The sequence below is a fragment of the Pleurodeles waltl genome, chromosome 7 (genome assembly GCF_031143425.1).
Source record: "Pleurodeles waltl isolate 20211129_DDA chromosome 7, aPleWal1.hap1.20221129, whole genome shotgun sequence".
NCBI classification, from domain to species: Eukaryota; Metazoa; Chordata; class Amphibia; order Caudata; family Salamandridae; genus Pleurodeles; species Pleurodeles waltl.
In genome coordinates, this window is record NC_090446.1 from 102993269 (window position 1) to 103018304 (window position 25036).

Genomic DNA, 25036 nt, shown 5'->3' on the forward strand with positions numbered 1-25036 from the left:
CAACATTGGTGCAGTTTGACGAAGTTGCATGAAAAATCCCAAAAACGTTGTATACCGACCTCACAACCAACCACCATGGTGCAGACTGTAGGTTGTGCATAGTGGGGTCTGCCAACAAGGCCAACTGCCTGCAGCACACAGACAAATTATGTGTGCAGTTTGGGGGGGGAGGGGGGATGTATGTAGTTGGATGCAGGGGCTGCAGCCACCCCCCTCCCCATCTCCTACATGCCTGAAGTGAGGTCACAAGCAGTGACAGGGGGGGGGGCAAGGTACAATTAGTTCACTACACTATAACAGGTGTACTTCAGTGTTTTTTTTTTCCTGTTATTAAACGTTAGTTCTCATCTTCTCACTAACCTGTTTTTGGGTTCAGAGACAAAATATACATGCATGACCAGGCCTTATCCAAAATATCTTGACTAGCAAAGCTTTAATTCTAGGTGCATTAGAATGTGGTTTTACACTTGTATCATTCTCTCAGTTTCTCAGCATTTTTCTTCCATTTAAGCACCATGTTTGAGGACCATTAATACCACTTTCTTGAGGCACTCTGGCAATATGGTGGATCTGGATTTTTAAAAGGTAAATAAAGTAGTACTATCCAGCTAACACAAAAAAAAAAAATATATAGCTTTTCTGAAAAAGTGACTAAACAAGGGATAACGCTTTTGGCATGGATATTCAATAGGAAAGCCACATAATACTGCAAACCATTACTGTGCAGCAGGAAAACCTGGCTGCAAGGACCACTGCTGTAATACAAAAAGTGTCATAACTTTTGCACGTTTAGATGGATGAGGAAACAAAAAGAGGAAACAAACAAAGCAAACCCTTGTTTAGAGTAACAAGCAAAAATTTCTTATAAAGTGTATAATTGAATATTGATGAAAAGATAAAGTGTACTTCTAATATACATAACAACACTGGTCTGACATTCAGCAACGCAATTAAAATCGGACACTCTCCAGAACAAAATGAAAACTCAATGGCTGGCCATCGACTCTCAATGGGAGAGCGAATATTTACTGTTAGTCTTTCAGACAGGAGAGATGAACGGTTTGCTGAAGACTGAGCTCAACACACAAGACAAACTTTATGGGACATGTTCGTCTCATTATTCTTTACCAATATCCAAAGTTAAACTGTTGAAAAGTGCCGCCTTTACTGAGGACTCTGTTAGTGCCACATAAAAGCCAATTCAAACAAAGCACATAGTATCTGTAAGACCCAGTGTTAATCAGATAAGTAATTTCCGGTTGCCTTTCATTTCTACCACCCAGAGAGCTGGAGGATTAGAGTTCTCCAACACTGAATTTCTACCCAAATACTACAAGCTGCCATTCACTGCTGTATTCGCAGTAACACCGTTAAATAAAATAAATAAACAAATGTACAAAACTTGGAATGTAGATAAGCAGAGGCACAATCTTCGGAAGGAGAATGTATAATTCAAAAATCAAACCACACCCTCTAAATACAAACCTCTGCTGTTTTAATAACTTAGTTCAGGTTCTACTGTCAGGGGCTGCAGCAGGGCTTTTTGTTAAAATACAGAGCATATGATCCATTACAACTGTAAAAGGATATCAGAGGCAAATACCATGCTGTATACCAGGGTGACCACTCCCCCCCACTACTAACAGCAATAGAGGCTGGTTGTGATGGCCAAGGCTGGATTTGTGGGGTTATAATTCCAACTTGAACAGGCTAGAGTGATCCTTCACTGAAACTGCTGAAAAATTGGTTCAGATCTTTCCATAGATTTTTAGGAAGACATCAGAAAGTCAGTTTTCTGTAACTAATTAAAGCTTCACTAACAACAGTTTGCACCTAACAAGAGCACATTAGAAGTATCTTTAAGCACTGCAATGAATAATTCACACATTTTAATCTGCACTTTTAGAATGTTTTTGGTATAGTACATGAACCTAAATAGAGCATTAGGCTGGTGTAGGGTCTGTCAACGCAAATGCTTGTATGCACCCCAACATGGGTGCAATTTAAATAGTTCATCCGGGATAAATCAATGAAATGCATCTGAATGCTAAAGTCCTGTTCGGTAGTAAAAATCTCTCAGTCACAGACTGATTAAATGATGAATACTGTGCAGCAGTTAGAAATCAGTCAGCGTCCAGTCTGCACACGCAGTTTGGTTCTTGTTCACTTAGATTCCTCAATTGTCCCTTTGCTGAGGTCTGTCATTTTGGGATATTTTACTTTTTTCTGGTCCAGTTCATTCTGTGCCCAAAGAAGCAGTTTCAGCAGCTTTGCCAGCTTGGGAGTGGACTCACGATTTTCATAATCTAGTACAGCTTGGTTGACTTCACTCCATACCTGACAGGAAAACAAACAGATTTGTCAATCCCTGGCGGAGCAATGACAGAGCACACATCTTCAAGGTAAAACTTGCTAGTAAAACCGTTGTTCTCCTCACATAACATTCAGCCTATGACAAAGAGGCACTGAACCAGAGGTTTATCCTCATTTCATCCCGTATCGAAGATGGGCACCTGATTTCATCAGTTGTGAAAGGAATGCATGTGGAAAATATTTCAGGAAAATCTACACGGCCAACATCAATCTGTAAACATTTTGCTCGCTATTTTCACTGTGGAATGAAACTGCAGGCGTATGGCATTATGCTGAGTCAGCTACAAATTGTATGACTAAGTTAACATTTTACAGATGGAGAGGAAGATCAAATAATATTGGGAGTGAAATGCTGAAGCACAACAGAACGTGGGTGATGGTTGCAATGATCATCATACAATAGAGTGGAGAAACTTGGGTCAGCAAGCAGAAAGAATGCATTAGTATCAGATATAAAAAGTGTGTAGGAATCTAGACAGAGTAGAAGAAAAAGAGACTGACAATGAGTAGGATGGTGGGTATGTAGTCTTTATTCCACAAGCTTTACCCCGCGAGATGTTACCACGCAGGTAGGTAACCACACAGACACCTTTCTGGTACTTTACATTGCAGTGTTTTACCACGCAGGTAAAGTATTTCTTTAAATGTCATAGTTACATAATTTAGAAAGGGTGGGGGGACTTAAGGGCTAAGTGAAGGGTAACGGAGGGTAAAGGAATGTAAGGCATTTTTTTGAGTTTAGGGGTTTGCCAGTGGTAAAGGGAGGCACGAGATTCTTTCGGTAATGGGAATGATAGAGGTAAAGGGAAGTAAGAATTTTTTAGGTTTTAGGGTCGGGAAGTGGCAAAAGAAAGTAAGGGTATATTATGGATTAAGGTAAGGCAGAGGTAAAGGGCGTAAGTGGTTTTTAGGGTTCTAGGGCAGGTAGGGCTAAGGGTTTTTTGGGGTGCAGAAGTAGGTAAAGGGAGGTATGACGTTTTTAGGGGTCAGGGAAGTGTTGAGGTAAAAGGAGGTAGTCAGGTTTTTTGGGTTCCCGGGGAAGGTAGAGGTAAAAGGAGGTTTGGAGGGCCACCCTGCAAAAAAAAAAAAAAAAAAAAAAAAAAAACAAAGGTATATATATTTTCACTTAAAAAACAAAAGGTTACACGGACATTATAGTTGGGATCACATTTTAAATGTACAAACCCACTGGAATTCAGCTGTTGGGGTTATTTCAACTATAACTCGTGCCCTAACGTAACTATATCTCGCACCTCCGCCATGCACAGTTTTTTATGAATAATTTTACAGCAAATGTTACAGGGATATTATCAATTCTGTTATAAAAGACGTCGTGAGGGCTGTAATATCTGGGGTAATTCGCAGTGCATGGCGAGCGAGGGAGTTCTAGTTACCTTAGGGCACGAGTTACAGTTACTTAAAATAACTAACTAGAACAGCTGAATTTCTATGGCTTTGTATGTTTAAAATGTGAGCCCAACTATACTGTCCCTGTAACATTTAAGTGAATTTCATTTTATTTTTTTAAATTTAGATTATATAACTATAATGTCCCTGTAATCGGATTTTTTTTTTATTTCTATGTTTGTTTTTATGTAAGCTAATATTAATTACTATATGTTAACCCAACATCCGCCACACATGGCCTATGGCTGTGCGCAGTGTAAGTTGACCACGGGACATGACCTGTGGCCAACCCCCTATATCCTTCCAACCCTGCGCCACACACAGCCTTTGCCCTTGTGTGGTGGGAGTTGGCCGCAGGGAAGCAGCCAGATGCCCAGACCTTGTGGCCAACCCCCTAAGACCAACCAGCCACAGCAACACGCACGGCCTGTGGCCAGGGCATGTAGCCAACCCCCTATAACCATCCAACCCCACACAATGTGCATTGCAAGGATGTAAACAACCCCATCAAGGATAACAGACATAACAGATAACTTTTCACAGTGAAAATGCAGATAAAACACTTGCTTTTCCTTGGGCATGTGCACGAAGTTAGGATGAATAGTACTTTACAGAAGTGGAGCTTCAACTTAAGCACCTGTTTTGTTAATATCTCTCAATGCTTTCCATTTATGTTTTATTTCTGTGAAATTAGCATCCTGCCAGAATGAATTCTGCCCTGTGTATTTATCCAAGAGGAGGCCAACTTTTTCTGCAGCAATTCCACCCAACTGGAGTGCTTTCTACTGGCAAATTAGTAAGTGCTACCTCATTGGGTACATGTATAGTGCATCTCCGACACAACAGCTGCTTAACGGATGCTGAGGTAGTGAAGTAGTGTGTCCAGTGACGACTTGGGTCTGTAACTTTGTGAATTTCCTCAAACCTCTTCATAAGAAAACTGTACAGGATGGAACAGCTTACAAAACAGGCCTGGATGATTTGTACTTTTCAGAAGCAAGTGCCTGTTTTTTTTTTTTTTTTTATGTATGAGACCCCAGGGGAGCCTGAATGCCCCCACAGTCCCTACCCACTCCCCTCTCCTGATGGAACCAGCACTGATCCCACACACAAGGAGCTGCTACAAATAGAAGCAGAGTTTAACGCTCCCACTTGCTGAAAGCGAAGTGTATGCTTTTGCTTGGCGAGAGCGGTCAGCTCCTGCCAAACAAAAGCATTCCTCTATCTCCAGGCAGTGGACACATTGGGAGATAGCAGAAGCTGCTAAAAATAGCGGCTCCCCGCATGCAGGAGCCATGTTTTCATCTCTTTCCCTGCCTGCATGTTACCGGGCAGGAAAAATAGATGAAAAAAATACTCCAGTTTGCTGAAAGCGAAGTGTTTGCTTTTGCTTGGCGAGAGCTGTCAGATCCTGCAAAGCAGAAGCATACCTCTATCTCCAGAGGTTGGGCACACTGGGGGATAGCAGGAGCCTGCCCTGGGGCCATGTTCAGAAAAAGGGGGGTTTGGGGGGAGGATGAAGCTTTAACAAGTGTAGCCCCGGGGAGGTGGTGGTCCCCCTAACTTTTTTTTTATTTCTTGTCCCGGGAAGGAGGTGGTCCCAGGGCCACAGCCCCTGCATATTTATCAGATATTGCCCTGGGGAGGTGGTGGTCCATCTAGAAGGGAAGGGACCACCATCCCTGGGCTTTTGGAAGACATAGAAGGGGGGTGTCATGCATTCCCTCCTCAATATTATAATTAAACATTTTTATCCTGGAACGGGTAACATTCACCCTTTCAAGAAAAAGCACAATACTCAGTCCATCACCTATGCATATTTCCAGAGCACCCTAGGGTGTCCTTCGTCAGGTGCCTAAAGCAATAGGAGTTAATTACACAGCCAATAAGAGTGGCAGCACCTTCCTAATTTTTAATTTCTTTCTGAAAGTTGTTTAAGACAATTCTCTCACCAACTTTGTCCAATTCGGTCCGCTGTACTCTGCAGAAGGTAGGGATGGACACAGTCTGATTTGATGCACACTCTGCCAATGGTGCCAAATCCCCCCAACCCTTAAATCTAGTGATAAAGTTGGACTGGAGGCTATTACAAAAGCAGCAGATTGGCCTGCCGAGTCCACACTAATTGCCACAATAAATTGGTGGTGGGTATTGTGGCATTAATGGGAAGCTTAAAAAAAAAAAAAAGTCTTCAGCTCTTGTCCTGCCACAGAATGTAACATTTCCCAGTAAGCACAAAGAAAATTTACTTCCAAATCCCAATTACAAAACACTTAAACCATTGGGACAAACCTAAGTCCCCGAAACCTAAGAAGGCGACTCATTCACTAAGGTACTCGTACAACATCAGTTTAACACTCAGCAGTGGCCGAGTTTATACACATTGGGCACCCTGACTTCAAATTCGCTTTCAAACAGGTAACTGAAGGTAGGTAATTGAAGTCCTATGCTGAAGGTGGACAGAAGTGTAGAGCTACTAATGCGATTATGTACATCACTACAATGGCGGCATGCAAAATCGTATGTTTACCTCATGAACCTAAAAGTTTAAATAAACAATAGGTTCATGAAAAAGTTTGTTTATTTGCTAAGGGGGCCATTCTCAATTAAAGATATTTAACAGCCACATTCCAAAATACGATTTCACCATGCACCTACATTTTTTTGTTTTAAACCAGAGACCTGCACGCACGGGATTTCAGAGGCATGCACAATGTCGAAGCACTGATAGAATGAGCAGATTAGTGCAGTAAAGTGTAGAATATGCACAGAACAAAGCAACAAAATGCAGATTTCCCTGTTAAAGGTATACTTTGTGCCTGGTGTTTGACTAACGTGCACACCGGGACCCAGATTCATTTTAACAGATTCTTCTTTTTTTTTTTAATAAAAAAAATAAAAAAGCAATAAAACAAAGAATATTGCAATTAAGAGAAGGTGCCTCAAGGCACTTCATTCGCTGGCATGAAGGTACTCCAGTTTCTAAATCTGATAATGTTTCCAAATACAGACTCCATAAAATAACACAAAGTGGTAGTACTGAGGAGTTAAAGGCATGAATAACAAATTACGCCTGAATGCAAGGTCTAAACACAACCCCTTTCTACCTGGAGACCAAAAATTTAGACTAAATCTAACTTTAGATAGTCTCAGCTCACAAAACTCCACAGAAGCTAAGTTGTGAATGCCATCCTGCAACTGCCACATCAGTCCCAAGAGCAGGAAAGAACAAATAATAGAATACACAAAGCATTCTCCTAAGCATTACCTTTTGCCTCTGCATCATGTTCAGCAGGTCTCCAAATGGCGAATCTTCTGGGTTATCAAAAGCAAGTAAGGCCAAGGTACGTTCCATCTCTGTCAGACACTCTCTGCTCTCCTCTCCCTGCTCCGCTAACTGCGTCTGGGCAAACTCCAAGGCTGCTTCAGTCTCTCGTTGGCGGATCAACTCAATCAAATGCTGTTGCTGTAAGAAAAATTCGAAAGTGAAAAACAATTTGTCACAAAGCAAGTTGCACTGTTCATCGGAGCACAGGTTCACATCAACTTTGTGGAAACTTGGATTCCACACATCTTTTTAAAAGCAGCAAAGATAAAAGGAGCTAGACAATTACTTGTGAGTGAGGGAAAGGGTTGTGGCTGGTCTTAACATATGACTTGTTTGGTCCCTCCAATTCAGCTGTCCCCTTAGCATGCAGGGAGCTAACCTTGGTCTTGAAACTGGCGTAGTAGAAGGAAATCTATTGCACCTGTCCACAGTTCAATGTATTGGCTCTTTAAAAAGAATAGCATGTACAAAGCTAGTTACAATAAACATTCTACATACTATTTCTCTATTGATCATATCCAGCTAACAGGCCCATTTCTCTCAGCCAAAAGCAATAAATACAAGGCCTCTTAAAAAGCAAATTAATGTCACACTTTAGTAGTCTCTCCAATGCCATTGTAACAAAATGCAGCAACTGCAGGGCACAAAGCTTAAAAAGCCTGGCGTACATAAATAACTCCCATATGAACCTAATTATGCCTTGAGATCTATCCATTTACCCAACTGGCCAGAAGCTAACCAGCTTCACATCAGTGCATTTTTTACTCTATGATCACCCAGAGACCAAAGATCGTATGAATGTATCCTTGGTCCTTCACAACAGACCTATACCCAGAACTTGTCGTTTGTGACATCTCCAGGTGGAGGGAGTTAACTACACTGATTGGATTCTTGACCCACCCAGCAAAAAAGTACATCTCAATGCACAGGGATCACCCTAGACACACTGAATAATGTCTATTTCACACACTTAATGCCCCAGAACATTACCAAGCAACTGTTATGCATGTTCATGCTCCATGACCCACCTAAAGCAGGTTCTCAAATACAAAAACAGAACACAATGAGTTGCAAGACAATGTTGCAACGACTTCCGCTTGATATGAAAGTCAAGGAAGAACTGGTTTTATTCAAATAAAAAAATACAAGTTAAAATATGTGCTTGGCTCCTGGTTTGGAAACATTTCTTTCCTTAACCGATATTCAATACAAATCCATAAACTAAGCCATTTCGACCCATAGCTGATAAGCCGATGACCTTGCATGAACGCAGGAAAAAGCCTCACACATTACTACTTTCAAAAGATAAAATACAGAGCTGGGGATATTTATTTAAAAGCATGTTAACATTAATGAAATCAGAAAAATATGAAAAATGTTACACCAAGTTAATAAACCTCTTTTTTATACAGAGTTTAAGAGGATGTTATGAAAGAACCAGGCACTGAACAGGATGGCTGCCGGAAACCAAGCTCCAACTCGTCCGGCAGCTAAATCCTGAGTAAGCCTGTAAATGAGAAGCATTATGTGCACACCACTCCGATTCCGGAGAAAGTTGACAAGGCACAGGTGTCAATACTGATGTACTACTTCACTACAGGGTTTAAAAAAGATCCCCCTATCATAAGAGACCAGGAAAGCATCAGAGGAGGTACCCCGAACAGTCACAAGTACTGAGAGACTACAGAGGGGGTAGCCTGTGAAAAGGAGAGAGAGAAACAGCAAAGCAGATAAACAGCAGGTGAACCGCAGGACTGCTTGGTGCCGAATAAGCAGCTGGACCTGCAGAGACTCCCATTAACTGATCCGCAAAAGGTGAGAAAGACTGGCACTGTTGCATCTGATGGAGCAAGGAAGGTTTCAGACAGAAAACAGTTCCTGCTGTAACTAACGCTTAAAAACCCCAATGTCTAAGATTAAAGCAGGGAAAATTCAGTACCCTACAGTGAACCAGTTGGTCTCACAGAGACACGACCGCTGCTAAGAACACACAGCCTTAACCAACCCAGGTCAAAAGGCAATTTAAAATGAAACACGCTCCCTGTAAAGAATGAGTTGTTGGTGTGGAGCTTACTGCATAGCATGTACTGATGAAAAATTATTCACTCAATACGCAGAGTCGCAATAAGGACTGATATTTGTGACACACCGGCAGAAGCACATCTTGGGGCAAAACGTAGCGGAATAGAATCCTGCAAAGAATTTGTAAAAGGACACTTTTAAACTCTCTTCATACAAGATTAACCTCAGACCTCTTAATGCTGAAAGGAAAGGCACCAATTGGACTCCACTGTTACTGAATCTATTCTCAAGAAATTCTAGAAGCTGTGGATAGCACCAAGTCCACTTTGGAGCAGAAAATAGATAAATGAATGTGAATTTTTACTGTCGACAGGAGAGTGTCAAGAATATTAGAAAGACAATGGGGCAACAGAACAGGACCAAAAAGTAATAGGTATCACCATAAAGCAATTGAAAAACGGTCTCAACATTACATATAATAATAATAATAATAATAATAATACGTAATAACACCAGTTTCACAGAACCGAAGAAACAGAGGGGTATTCTCAAAAGCATAAGATTCAATTTGCTGGATTTCAACTGTTCATTAAAAGTTGAATTCAGTATGTAATGTGTAGTTGTGGGCTTCTGACATTTTTCCAGCTGGGAGGACACGTGCGGTCCCCAGACATTGACCACCACCACCACCACCCGCAAACTCCACTATTTGCAGGAATGTTTAACTATACGAAACAGGGATGCTATCCTGCAAGGTAATCTGGACCAAATGCATTTGAAAACACCACAATGCTGCTGTTATCAGACTTCAAACCGGCAGTATTGCAGCAGACAAGAAGGTTCAAAAATGGAACAGGAAACATTTAGCCAGAATTTGCACAGACACAAACCTATCTGGTACTAGTTCAAGAATCCCATCTAATAGATATGGAATGTCAATTTGTTTGATTACAGATACATTATACTCACTCAAGCCGGCTATTCCGTAAGTTCAAAGAAAGTGGTCATTTACACACAAAACTCAATCCCGTTTAAAGGAAATCAGTAGTTGCTTGGGCACTAAGATGTGCTCTGCAATGATGCCTGGTTTACGATACATCAGACCACTCCATAACAGAATTATCAGTTTGCAGTGGTAAAAGAGCTACACAAGACATTTGGAATTTGGTTTCATGGGTCCTCAGACGCAGATCCATTGTTGAGCAAATAAATACAATGGTTAATGCATACTATGAGAATAATGAGGGGTCACATTTCAAGGTTGCGATCCAGCACCAGGTCATGTCCTTTTTGTCATAAAAAGAAAAAAAAGTAAAGAAAAAATAAATAAAAAGAAGAGACCAGCCAAGTAAGCAGCTAGAAACAGGAATTATCTCAATTGACAAAACTATCTTGGAAATACTCAACACTAGTACTAACAAAAATTACAACACCTGCATGAAGAATACAAAAAAATAAAATAAGACACCTAGGGTGCTATGCTGAGAGCTCAGGAGAATGATTATGAATCTAGCAATAAAGCAGGGATGCTATACGCATGGCTTAGAAAGTTGGGTCTGATTACTGATGAAAATCGGCAGATCTCCAATGATGGGCAGAAGGCTAAGGTGTTCAGATACTACTATGAAGTCTTGTAACGTTACCGCACAGATTGCAGACAAAAATACATGATTTCCATCATAGGACGGAAGACTGCACCTAATGCAAGATTTGACTACTGAAGAAACAGCAACTGTGTGTAAACCGCAATCAGGAACGGCCACAGACCAGAATGGCTTGCCCGGAGAATTATGCAAGCGACTTTCGAGCACACTGTGCCAGGAGCTTCATTACTTACTCTGAACCACGACAAAAGAAGGCATTATGTCAGACTTGTGTCACACCATTATTGTTATAGTAAAGCAAAAGGGCAAACAAAAACACAAATATTCCTCCTAAAGGCCAATTTTGCTTTTTAATGAGGGGAAAAAAAGACTTGTCAGCAGTGTTCGCAAACTGCCTAATCAAGCCTGAATGCCTGCACTTATACATCACGCAGATCGATGAGGCTTAACCTATGATGCCTACATAATAGTATGGACTATGCCAAAATGCTTGACGGCCCCTTGGTAATTTGGTCATTGGATGCCAAGAAAATGTTTGGTGCCAAAAGTGGTGTTTTTGTGTTTTCAGACCGATTGTCTTGGGCCCATTATTCTTATTGTGGATCTCTTTGTTAATTATGATTTAAGATGCTAAACATCTTTTATAACAGGTGTAGGAAGTTGGCTCTGTATGTGCTATTTCAAAGTCCGGAATAGCATGCACAGAGTCCAAGGGTTCCCCTTAGAGGTAAGATAGTGGCAAAAAGAGATAATACTAATGCTCTATTTTGTGGTAGTGTGGTCGAGCAGTAGGCTTATCAAAGGAGTAGTGTTAAGCATTTGTTGTACATACACACAGGCAATAAATGAGGAACACACACTCAAAGACAATTCCAGGCCAATAGGTTTTGTTATAGAAAAATATATTTTCTTTGTTTATTTTAAGAACCACAGGTTCAAATTCTACATGTAATATCTCATTTGAAAGGTATTGCAGGTAAGTACTTTGGGAACTTTGAATAATCACAATAGCATATATACTTTTTACATAAAACACATATAGCTATTTCAAAAGTGGACACAGTGCAATTTTCAACAGTTCCTGGGGGAGGTAAGTTATTGTTAGTTCTTGCAGGTAAGTAAACCACCTACGGGGTTCAAATTGGGGTCCAAGGTACCCCACCGTTGGGGGTACAGAGCAACCCCAAAGTCACCACACCAGCAGCTCAGGGCCGGTCAGGTAAAGAGGTCAAAGTGGTGCCCAAAACGCATAGGCTTCAATGGAGATAGGGGTGCCCCGGTTCCAGTCTGCCAACTGGTAAGTACCCGCGTCTTCGGAGGGCAGACCAGGGGGGGTTTTGTAGGGCACCGGGGGGGACACAAGTCCACACAGAAAGTACACCCTCAGCAGCGCGGGGGCGGCCGGGTGCAGTGTGCAAACAAGCATCAGGTTTGTAATAGGAATCAATGGGAGACCAATGGGTCTCTTCAGCGATGCAGGCAGGTAAGGGGGGGGCTCCTCGGGGTAGCCACCACCTGGGCAAGGGAGAGGGCCTCCTGGGGGTCACTCCTGCACTGGAGTTCCGATCCTTCCGGTCCTGGGGGCTGCGGGTGCAGGGTCTTTTCCAGGCGTTGGGATCTTAGAGTCAGGCAGTCGCGGTCAGGGGGTGCCTCGGGATTCCCTCTGCAGGCGTCGCTGTGGGGGCTCAGGGGGGACAACTTTGGTTACTCACACTCTTGGAGTCGCCTGGGGGTCCTCCCTGTCGCGTTGTTTCTTCACCAGTCGAATCGGCGTCGCCGGGTGCAGTGTTGCAAGTCTCACGCTTCTTGCGGGGATTGCAGGGGTCTTTAAATCTGCTCCTCTGAAACAAAGTTGCAGTCTTTGTTGAACAGGGCCGCTGTTCTCAGGAGTTTCTTGGTCTTTTGGAAGCAGGGCAGTCCTCTGAGGATTCAGAGGTCGCTGGTCCTGGGGAAAGCGTCGCTGGAGCAGTTTTCTTCTGAAGGAGGGAGACAGACCGGTAGGGTTGGGGCCAAAGCAGTTGGTGTCTTCTTCTCTGCAGGGGTTTTTCAGCTCAGCAGTCCTCTTCTTCGTAAGTTGCAGGAATGTAAATTCTTAGGTTCAGGGAAGCCCTTAAATACTAAATTTAAGGGCGTGCTTAGGTCTGGGGGGTTAGTAGCCAATGGCTACTAGCCCTGAGGGTGGGTACACCGTCTTTGTGCCTCCTCCCAAGGGGAGGAGGTCACATTCCTATTCCTATTGGGGGAATCCTCCATCTGCAAGATGGAGGATTTCTAAAAGTTAGAGTCACTTCAGCTCAGGACACCTTAGGGGCTGTCCTGACTGGCCAGTGACTCCTCCTTGTTGTTCTCATTATTTCCTCCGGCCTTGCCACCAAAAGTGAGGCTGTGGCCGGAGGGGGCGGGCAACTCCACTAGCTGGAGTGCCCTGTGGTGCTGGAACAAAGGGGGTGAGCCTTTGAGGCTCACCGCCAGGTGTTACAGCTCCTGCCTGGGGGAGGTGATAGCATCTCCACCCAGTGCAGGCTTTGTTACTAGCCACAGAGTGACAAAGGCACTCTCCCCATGTGGCCAGCAACATGTCTCGAGTGTGGCAGGCTGCTAAAACCAGTCAGCCTACACGGGTAGTTGATTAAGGTTTCAGGGGGCACCTCTAAGGTTCCCTCTGGGGTGTATTTTACAATAAAATGTACACTGGCATCAGTGTGCATTTATTGTGCTAAGAAGTTTGATACCAAACTTCCCAGTTTTCAGTGTAGCCATTATGATGCTGTGGAGTCCGTGTTTGACAGACTCCCAGACCATATACTCTTATGGCTACCCTGCACTTACAATGTCTAAGGTTTGGCTTAGACACTGTAGGGGCACAGTGCTCATGCAGTGGTGCCCTCACCTATGGTATAGTGCACCCTGCCTTAGGGCTGTAAGGCCTGCTAGAGGGATGACTTATCTATACTGCATAGGCAGTGTGAGGTTGGCATGGCACCCTGAGGGGAGTGCCATGTCGACTTACTCGTTTTGTCCTCACCAGCACACACAAGCTGGCAAGCAGTGTGTCTGTGCTGAGTGAGGGGTCCCCAGGGTGGCATAAGATATGCTGCAGCCCTTAGAGACCTTCCCTGGCATCAGGGCCCTTGGTACCAGGGGTACCAGTTACAAGAGACTTACCTGGATGCCAGGGTGTGCCAATTGTGAAAACAAAAGTACATGTTAGGGAAAGAACACTGGTGCTGGGGCCTGGTTAGCAGGCCTCAGCACACTTTCAATTCAAAACATAGCATCAGCAAAGGCAAAAAGTCAGGGGGTAACCATGCCAAGGAGTCATTTCCTTACAACAGGCTTCTCTAACAAGTAGCTCGTGAGCTACTGGTAGCTCTCTAGCTACCTGCAAGTAGCTCTACCGAGTGCAGCCCAGCCTTTTCTTGGTTAAAATCATACATGTATACCAAGCCTGAAAAGCGTGTTTGAGATAACAATGAATGTATTGGCAGAATTCATAAGCGTATATGTTTGGAGAAAAAGGGGTGAATTATACTTTGCTGCTATGTATTACACCCACATGCTGATGTACAGAGCTAATCACCACTGACAATCTTGCATGGCGTGAGCTTCTGCAGGCAGGTCGTTCCCCGCTCCGCGCCACCTCCACTCATTATTTCCTCCTTTTCCCCGCCGCTGCGTCCCCTGTGGCCCCTCCCGCCTCCCCCTCACTGTTCCAGATAGCCTCTTTCCCCGCCGCCGCGTCCCCTCCTCCTCACCGTTCCAGATAGCCTCTTTCCCCACCGCTGCATCCCCTGCGGCCCTTCCCGCCTCCTCCTCACCGTTCCAGATAGCCTCTTTCCCCGCCGCTGCGTCCCCTCCCACCTCCCCATCGTTCCAGATAGCCTCTTTTCCCGCCGCTGCGTCCCCTGCGGCCCCAGCCCTCTCATTCGTCAAGCCCGCCCTCCCTCCTCCTAGCTGCCACTCCCACCCTCCCCTCCTCTTATGGCAGCCACGGCGCAGCCGTGCCAAAGGCAAGCCCGTCTGTGCCAAGACCGCGCCCAGCGCCAGTCCCCCTGGCCCTCTCAGACATACCTACTCCTCCCTCACCCTCCGCTCTCTCAACCCAGGCCCCCGCAGCACATGCACCCCCATACACACTCATGGCCCCTTCACCTGCCACACCTGTCACTTCTCCTGCTCGTCATCCCTCACACCACACACCAACCATAGCGACCCCACCTTCAACAAACACAACACCCCCAACACAAGACTCCCCCTCCCTGCCTCCACCAGCCTACCCTGCAGCACACCAGCCCACAACCAGAACACAACCTGCAACAACACCCTCACGCACCACACCAACGCCACCCACCACAACCACCTCAACTGCCTGCTCCTCAACATCCGCTCCCTTCACAAACATGCCATAGAACTCTGGGACCTCATCACACTCACCTGACATCGCCTTCCTCACAGAAACCTGGACCAACCCCTCCTCAGAACCATACATAGCCATAGCCACCCCCAAGGGATACAAACTCCAACACAAAGACCACCTCAACAGGCCAGGCGGTGGCATCGCCATCCTACACAGAGACACCATCAAAGTCACCACCAGCTCCCAAGACACTATCGACAACACTGAACACATGCACTTCCTCACCCACATTAACTACACCACCCTCAGAGGTACACTAATCTACAGACCACCCGGACCACGCTCCGTCTTCTGTGACACCATCGCCGACAGCATCAGCTCGCACGCCCTCACCTCCACAGACTACATAATCCTCAGTGATTTCAACTTTCACTTAGAAAACCCACAAGACCACAACGCTACCTCCCTCACAGACAACCTCGGACTCAAACAATTGGTCACCGCACCCACCCACTCAGCAGGACACACGCTCGACGCAATTTTCACTGCAAGCCAACACACAGCCTACACCCACACCACCGAACTCCTGTGGACTGACCACCACTTCGTCCTCTTCTCCTTCACCAAACCCCCCCACACACTGCCATCAACACATCACACTTTACCGCATGTGGGACAAGATCCCCACAGAACGACTAAACTCTCAACTGGCCCATAACCCCCCCCCCCCCCACGCCAACGACCCCAACACAGGAGCACACAACCTCTCCAAATGGATCACCTGCGCAGACACACTAGCCCCCTCAGAAAACACATCGCCACCCGCAACATCAAGAACGCCCAATGGTTCACCCCAGAACTCCAAGCGCAAATGCCACCAACCTGAGAAAATATTGTGACTAGAACCTTCCACAACCAACTTCTCCACCCTCAAAACCACCATTTGCCCCCATCACAAACTCATAGGCACCGCCAAAAGAGATCACTACAAGACACGCCTTGACAACAACTCTCAAAACAGCAAAGGACTCTTCACCATCATCAATGAACCCAAAGCCAGCAACATAGACCCCACACACACACAGCCCCTATGTGACACCCATTCCAACCACTTCCTCCACAAAATCCTGGACATCCACAACAGCTTCATACCACACACAAACCCCTCACTCACCCAACCCAACCCCCACTCGTGACCCCCCACCACATTCTCCACATGGACCCCCACCACACACACGAAGAAACCGAAAAAAAACATGAACTCCATCCACTCCGGTTCCCCCTCCGACCCCTGCCCACACCGCATCTACAACAAAGCTAGCCCAACCATCGTCCCCATACTCTACAACATAATCAACTCCGCCAACTACCCAGACCCCTGGAAGCACGCGGAAATCACCCCTCTCCTAAAAAAAAACTAAAAAAAACAAGCCGACCCGGAGATCCTCTCCAACTACTGCCCCATTTCCGTCCTCCCTTTCCCCGCCAAGGTTGCAGAGAAATTAGTCAACGCCCACCTATCCCACTTCCTCGAAGCAAACAACACTCTTGATCCCTCACAATCCGGGTTCCGCAAAAACCACAGCACGGGAACCGCCCTCATCACATGCACGGATGACATCAGGACCAAAGTCGACAAAGGCGAGACCGTCGCACTCATCCTCCTAGACCTCTCCGCAGCCTTTGACACCGTCTGCCACCACACACTCCCCCACAACATAGGAATTCGTCACAAAGCCTTAGATTGGCTCACCTCCTTCCTCACCGACCGGACCCAGAGTCCACCTTCCGCCCTTCCACTCCAACACAACCAAGATCACATGCGGAGTCCCCCAAGGGTCCTCCCTCAGCCCCACACTCTTCAACATCTACATGATTCCCCTAGCCAACATCCTCCGAGCACACGGAATCACTATCCTCTCCTATGCAGATGACACCCAATTCATCCTCTCCCTCACCCCCACCACCGCCAAAACCAACCTACACGCCGCTCTCCTCGACACCGCCAACTGGATGACCACTAACCACCTCAAGCCCAACTCAAACAAAACCGAGATCATCATCTGTGGCCCCAACAAAACCACATGAGACGACTCCTGGTGGCCCACCTCCCTAGGCCCCACTCCCGCAAACCACGCACGCAACCTCTGCATCATCCTTGACCCCTCCCTCTCCATGACACAGCAAATCAATGCTCTAACCTCCTCCTGCTTCCACACACTCCGCACTCTAAAAAAAATCCTTCAAATGGATTCCCCCAGAAACCAGTCACCCACGCACCCATCAGCAGCAGACTGGACTACGGTAACGCCCTCTACGCCGGCACCACACTCAAACTCAAGCGCAAACTCCAGAGAATCCAGAACACAGCTGCACGCCTCGTCCTTGGCCTCCCCCGCCACGAACGAATCTCACCACACCTCAAATCCCTTCACTGGCTCCCCATAGACAAGATAATCACATTCAAGATCCTCATCCACGCACACAAATCGCTCCACAACACCGGCGCAACCTACCTCAATGAAAGAGCTAACTTCACACTCCCACACGCAACCTCCGATCAGCCGACCTCACCCTAGCCACAGTCCCCTGCATCCAACGCACCACCACAGGAGGCAGGTCTTTCTCCTACCTCGCCCCTAAAACCTGGAACTCCCTCCCCACCGACCTTCGCAAAACCAAAGACCTACTGGTCTTCAGAAAGAACCTCAAGACATGGTTGTTCGATCAGTGACCCTCCCTGCCCCCCCCACCCCAATTACCCCCCCTGCGCCTTGAGACCCCCACGGGTGAGTAGCGCGCTCTACACATTTTTTTGATTGATTGATTGACCACAAATGTAATCTTGTCTCATGTTGTCACTATATCATACCAATAATATTAGTAGCTCTGGATTTTTTTCATAGAAAATAAGTAGCTCTAATTACAGAAAAGGTTGAGACCCCCATCTTATACGAAATAATTGTCATTGCTTTGTAAACTCAAGCTAAGATGTATGTATAGAGGTTGCTCTGTGGTGATTTAAAACAATGCAAATACTAGTTATTCAGTGTTTTGTAATAAGTGATTTCAGTGATAATAAAATATTTAAAGAAGTAATAATGAGCAATGCTACGATATTAGGCCTTACCTGCAGATGAAAGTACAAGTATCTGTTTGTGTCTAGCAGCTCTGGGTGAAGGCTATTGATTAGTGCAATAGCTTCTTGGATCTGGCCTTTCAGGATCATCTCACGAATCTTTATTCTTTCATCTAGTGTCTCCAAATCAACACTGGGCTCAATGCCAGATTCCATGCGGAATTTCTCTGCTGCCTCTTTAAAGCCCTCTACGAGAAAAATTTCAAAAGGGGTGATGACAAAGACAAATGAATGCTATGCCAAATCCGTATGACTTCACTTCATACATTCAATCTCGGCCTGCCTTTTACTGTACTAGCATTGCAAGACACTTAAGATCCCAATGACTAAATCTGAAAATGTCAGCAAATTCCAAACTGGTTATGGAAAATCTACAGCTTCAAACCTGTAATTTGCGTTTTTGACCCAGATGCCAAGTGACAGCATGAATCATAGAGCTACTGAAGTTGCAAGTTAAGAGCTTGCTAATAAAGCCAAGTTTCAACCGAAACAATTTTTGGCTGTACCTAAGGTGTGAACGAAACTCACAGGATGAAGGGAGATCCGTTTATACAAGCAATGAAAATACATTCTCAAACAATACAAACTGAACTTTCAAATGAAGTGTTGTGATGCACTAGAAGAAGGGCAAAGACTAAGTTCTAACAACAATTTGAAACGTACTTTGTAAGTCTTCCTCTGAGAACATGTATTGTCTTACAAAATCAGACTGCTAAGTACAGGAAAGTTCCATTTTGCATAATCCACAAATCGAGATATCAAATCAGAGTCACTGGGCCTTTTGCTTATGGATTAAACTTATTTTAGCCAGCAGTGCAATGCCCCCCACGCACACCCTGCCTATATGTGCGCATGTATGCAAGGAAAACAGACTAAACAAAATGGCAGCTAAGCGGTGGCTTGCAAACAAAACGAGTATCAAATATCCCAGGGGGACCTTCCTCCTTAAATACTATTACCTGTGCTCTTTTACTAATCTCATTTAAGAGTTCTGAGTGTAACAGTAAGTAGCTGCTCCAAGAAGGTTGGATTGCTACTGACTTAAAATGAACAAATCCAGTGCAAGTATGCCTTTTCCTGCCCCCTGGTTGAAAGGTGTTAGGTGTCCCTCAAAAATCATTCATAATGGCTATTATAATCAAAAAGTGATAAAAGAAAACAAAGGGTTGCTTTGGAAAAGCTGAATAGGATTAGACGTTTAGAAAATGTGGAGTGGGAAGCGTGAATATCAGGGCAAAAAGCATCCTGAAGCAGTAAGTAAGGCAACTCTTGCAAATCTATGCTAGTGTCTATACCTAACTTTTCAAAAACTACTATCCATATCACACAGTATGCTTCAGCCAAAAAACAGCCACTTTTTAAAGCAGCATCTTGAAATGTGTTTTTCAGTTCCACTGCCTAAAAGCTTAAGGTCATACACTACTGACTCCACAATAAAGTACTATCCATTGCATGTAATTCGTACAAATGGAGTCCAAGTCATTTCACAACCATAAATCCCACACTTTAAGAAATCGAAAAGCACTTTTACTACAGCTGTGCGTTTCATTATGCTGTAGGTACGAGTATTGTCACTGTCCAACCTAATGTATTGCCAATGATCACAGAAAAACGCCAGTAAGCATTTATCCTGCCATAAATTAAGTGATCATGTGCATGAAAAGTTTATTAGCTCACTGAAGAATTTTAGCAGCTAAACAAACAAAGTGGTAAGAATGCATTACTCACCCATACCTGTAACAAGATAGTTCATGATGAGTCTGTTCATGTCTGCTCTCTGGATGTGCAAGTTGTTCAGTTTCTCCATCCATTCATCTTTAGTGATCTCATCAGGCTTTTCTGCATAACTCATAATGAATGGTCTGTATAAAAACAAAAAGAAAGTAAAGTACAATGGCACTTTGCATGTCGGAAAGAAAACTACAAAAAAAAAAAAAAAAAAAAAAAAAAAAACACTGCAGCTTCACTTTATAACATTTGATATCAGAATCTATCATGTCTGTGACCCCAAATGTGAATTTTTATTGGTTGGGTATGTTAATATGGGTTAACAGAGAAAACACGTCTAAACATACTGCTTTCTTTTAATTTCTTGAATGTCTAAAATGGCACCACTAGTTTACAAAAAGTATCACTGGGAATCTACAGGGAGTATAGGCACTTAAGAAACACTAATCAACACTGATTTACTGGCTACTATTATGGTCTTCAAATGCGTACAAGATTGTAACTGCACTGCTCTTCATACATACTTGCCACTGTTACAACTAGCCCGCACTAGAAATGAAATCAGTCTTTTCTTGCATGCTTCTGGATTACAAATCATCCTACCAATGACTGCAACTGAAAAAGACAAAAAATATATATATATATATATATATATATATATATATATATATACACACACACACACACACACACACACTTTACTGAGTTGCACCTTTCTCTGGAATATATGTATACATACACACCAGTGTGTTTTTTTTTAAAGAAGTAAATAAAAGCTCAGGTCTGCCTCCCCGAATTGCAAAACAGGGTGCCTGTAAAGAGAACAAAGTTTCCATACATTTTTTAGGTTGTGCATAGGAGCTCACAAGTTCTGCTATTTGACCTGCTGCAATCTATTCTGTGGGCTTTAAACTCACCCATCACTTTCATTCGTTCTTGGGCTTGCCTTTCAACAATTCCTTGATGTCATTGGTAAATGCTTTCCGTTTGTCCTGCCTTGAAGCACTTTTCTTACACCTTGCAGACTAACCCTATTACATGGATTATTGCATGATTGACAATATACTTGCTGGAGGGAAAACTACTGTTTTCTTTTGTCTTTCACCTTTGCGCTCCATGGGGGCCAGGGTGCTTGAGCCTGTACGGCGCAAACTCGATCAGCCGTAGTGGAGCGCTTGTCACATTGTTCACACTCTTACCTAATCTTTTGTCTCTCCCCTTTGTGGTCAATGCCTTAAATAAAATAAAAATCTTGTAATTTGAAAATGCTTTACCTAAATAAAAACACAGAAATCATCGAAGCGGCTCTTCTGGCACAGCAGGAGAGCCAATATTACAATATTCATTGCGCTCGGGGAAACTCACCCCATAATGCGTTGCAAGCATTCTTTTTCAAACCACGTTGGCCCATAACTCAGCTTGTGGTGGCCCTAGGACAATGGGACTACCACTAAAACACTCAGCATGACACACTCGTTCTGTCTAAATCATCTCCACACTAGTTTAATGGGAACCCCTGAATAATAACCCCTGCCACCATTCAGTGTTTTTTAAGCTCTCATATGGCCGGAACTTTAGTTTACAGCTGAGAGTAGTTTGTATTTGCAGACCTGCTAGCCTTGAAAATGTACACTACACTATACCCTCTAGGGCAGAGGTCTTCAAACTGGGGGGCGGGCCCCCCTAGGGGGGCCTGAAGTGATCCCAGGGGGGGCCCCAGACTCTGCCCAAAATAAATATTATACAGATAACAGGCCTTTGTTTTAAGCAGAAGCATGTTATTGCAGTTTTAAAAAGGTAACAGGAATTAACTGCAATGTTTAAATAGGTTTAGATATATTTAAACATCGCCATTTTTATAAAATAATTGTGAAAAATTCTGAGGGGGGGCCCAATGATTTTTATTTTTCAACTGGGGGGGCGTGGCATTAAAAAGTTTGGAGACCTCTGCTCTAGGGGCTAAACATACGGTTGCACTGCATTCTTTTCTGCCATTCTGTTTTTATGGGATTATGCCCTCAAGGGGCTAACTATATGGTTACATGACCATGTTTCTTACAAATGCTATTTTTTTAATTGTGGTGTCCTCTAGGGGCTGTTAGAGCATTACAGTCAACATACTACCATATTCGTGGGAAACTCGACCCATAATGCTTTGCGGGGCAGTCCTTTTCCAAAACATTTTTTCTCAAAACTCAGCTTGTGGTAGTCCTAGGACAATGGGACCACCTTCAAAACCGTAACTTGCTCTGTCTAGATCATCTTTGAATGCCCACTCTAGATTAGTGTGGACCCCAAAATAATAATTAATCCCATCATTAAGTGTATTTTTAAGCTCTCTTATGGCTGGAACTTTTGTTTTGCACCTAGGAGTAGTTTGTGTTTTAAGGGCCTTGTTTGAAAATATATTCCAGTAGGCCTACTAGCCCATTAGCTGTATGCAGGGCCACTTGAATTTTGTGGCAGAAAGGTCTAAAATATGGGGTTGACCACTTAATGTGGCAAAAAAAAAAGCCAGTTATGCATTTACAACATCAATAGCTCCAACTCAAGTAAATGAGAGAACTAGGTCATTGCAAATGCTTGTTATGCTTTTTTCTCCTACAGGCTCCTACTGACTGTTACTCCATCAAATTATTTGTTCTTTAGAAGCATGAAACACACACATATTGACTTTGAGATCAGCAAGTCTTAAGAAATATGCTCAATTGAAAATACTGTTTGACCTTGACAGGAGTCTTCAGAACAGAGAGCGTGAAAGAACTGAGAGACTCCAACGCACAAGCTGCCGAGATACTATGAATCACAGTCTAGTCATTACTCAATTAAAAAAAACACAGGCTGCAATTAATTTGTCAAGTTAAGGCTGTCAGCAACATCTAAAATAGGTGAAGTGCTGCAGAGGAGATTACGTGAAAATGCTTTTAATTTTTAATCAAAATGCAGCCACCCAAAAAAAATAAAAGAAATAAAAAATGCACAGTGGGATGTAAATACTATACAAGTAATTTAACGTAAGCCACACTAATAAACTGTTCAATAAAGACTGTGCAGATGGGACAGCCACCAACAATGGTTAAAGGTATATAATTCTTTTCATTGCTAATTCGTGCCCATAGGCCCTCTTGTTCGCAGTATGTCAGTGGATATGAACAACATAAAGCCTACATGCACCAATGCAATATTCAAGGGAAAAAATTAGCAATATCACAGCCACCAATCAATGAAGAAATAAAAAGTACATGAAACACTGATGGGGCAGGACCCACTCAACCTTTCTGTATTAAACGTTTGAGGTGTAGGAATAGTTACTTCCTGTAACAAGGGCATGGTAACCTTTTTACGTTAGCATGCTGTAGAACACTGGCCTGTTACATTCTGATGGGGATGGGTATTTTAAGCAAAGCCTGCCACAGTTTACATCAGGTGGCTTGTTTGCAGGGGTATTTGTAGGTAAAGAACAACTAGAAATCCTAAGACTCCCCACCCAAAAAGCAACAACTGAACTGCGAATGATGCTAGATGGCAATTGTGTTCAATATTTAGTTAAGAAATGGTTTGTGTGGATAAGGACAAATAAGATTTGCACTAGATATTTGGAGATCTGTGAATAATGTTATGTCTATGAAAGCAGTATGCAAAAAAAATGTTTTCCCTGTATTTATTGGCCGTTTAAGGATTGTTCAGCCACTTTTAACTCATCTCCATCTATGAATCACAATCTTGTTAAGTAATCAGTATGAGCTGCAGTGCGTTGGAGAGTAAATAAATGTGTCACTTAACGCACCCCCATTTCATCTGCACTACTTGAATTGCAGTTAAAAACAGTATTTTACCAATAAATACTCATTCAAATCGCCTCTATACCACGGAAGCAACATGAGTGGGAAACAGTTGAGCATATTTAAGAGCCCATAGCGTCATTTTTTTTTCTTCTTACACTAAAGCAGCGCTACAGTGGCTTTTTCCACCAGCTATATTTACAAAGTGCACATTGCATGCATTGTGCCACCTTGTAAACCGTTGCACCACATTATGCCTGCGTCAGGCATTAGGTATGCAGGAGGGGGGGCGTTCCAGCTCTAGGAGGCCCACAAAAATGACGCAGTGAAATGTAACAGTTTTCACTGCAACATTTTTGGTGTAATTTATAACACCTGATTAGAGCAGGGGTTAAAATGACGCTCACCATAGAAGCCATAGTGTTTTATGTCAGCGAAATATTCCTGCGGAAGCTACATACTTTCCCACCAAAGGGAATTTAGTTTTAGTGTAAACATTACAACCTCTAACGCCGATTTGACACATTGCAAATTCAATAAACTCTACCCTCGATTTCACTAATTAAAATGCAGCGTTCTCAAAATGACGGCGCGTAAGTCGAAGATTAACATTCTTGCTGCATGCTAGATTCGAAAATCATGAATTCAAATACCGCCATGGCCAATTCAAAGTACCATCCACCTGATGTCAGTAAAGCGCTACTAAACTGAGAAACAAGCCTGTCATCGACAGCCTTTATAAGCTATAAACAAAAGACTTGGATAAAGTGTCATACGAAAACACATTGTTTTCTCAAACCACAAGAGCGTCTCGGGACGGCTTCAAACAAAGCAGTTGAGCTCCAGCCCCCAGCTGCTGGGGGTGCGGAGTGGGCGATGTATCTCCGAGCCAGCAGCGGAGTCGTACTGCACTCGTAGCCCCACCGACCAGCAGCGAAGGACTGGAGAAGACTGCATCACCGAGCGGGACCGGTCAGGTGGTGAGAGGCGGAAGCCTGCACACACAGAAGTACTTACACTAGCGACGGCGGCGACAGGGGGCGGGGCGGGCGCAAAAGAGCGGAAGCAAACCTAGCACCGGGCGAGGAGTCGCAAAGGCCGGGATACGCCGGAAAAAGCGCAGGAAGTGACGCGCCCGTCAACCAAGTATAGACCGGGTGGCACACAGGACGCTGATTGTGTCACAGAACCTGCCGCTCTGTTGAGTTGGATTGAAACAGCAGCGTCAATGACGACTGTACGTCAACGCGCGGAGTCGCGCCGTTCCCGTGCGTCACCTGCCGTCTGTGCTACGGC

General features: G+C 44.1%; 1 protein-coding gene across 4 annotated transcripts; it reads right to left on the reverse strand.

Annotated features, from left to right (window-relative positions):
• Positions 1-993: 993 nt before the first annotated feature.
• Positions 994-25036, reverse strand: GID8 (GID complex subunit 8 homolog). 4 transcript variants are annotated; one of them, XM_069243170.1, is made up of 5 exons: positions 25018-25036; positions 19959-20092; positions 18222-18418; positions 7049-7246; positions 994-2337 (listed from the first exon to the last, which is right to left on the reverse strand). In XM_069243170.1, exons 2-5 carry the CDS (start codon positions 20080-20082, stop codon positions 2164-2166), a joined length of 693 nt encoding a protein of 230 aa, XP_069099271.1. In that variant the 5' UTR covers positions 20083-20092; positions 25018-25036; the 3' UTR covers positions 994-2163. The 4 variants fall into 4 exon arrangements, with proteins under 4 accessions (XP_069099271.1, XP_069099269.1, XP_069099273.1 ...); XM_069243168.1 differs by lacking the exon at positions 25018-25036 and adding an exon at positions 24758-24950; XM_069243172.1 differs by lacking the exon at positions 25018-25036 and adding an exon at positions 24758-24944 and having other exon boundaries at positions 19965-20092.

What these genes read in the sequence shown, in the direction of transcription:
- GID8 (XM_069243170.1), bottom strand. Translation starts at nt 20,082, where the DNA reads ATGAGTTATGCAGAAAAGCCTGATGAGATCACTAAAGATGAATGGATG. An exon ending in CTATCTTGTTACAGGTATGG is followed by an intron (nt 18,419 to 19,958) that starts GTGAGTAATGCA and finishes TTTTTCTCGTAG; the next exon opens with AGGGCTTTAAAGAGGCAGCA. An exon ending in ACTTGTACTTTCATCTGCAG is followed by an intron (nt 7,247 to 18,221) that starts GTAAGGCCTAAT and finishes TTTTTCTTACAG; the next exon opens with CAACAGCATTTGATTGAGTT.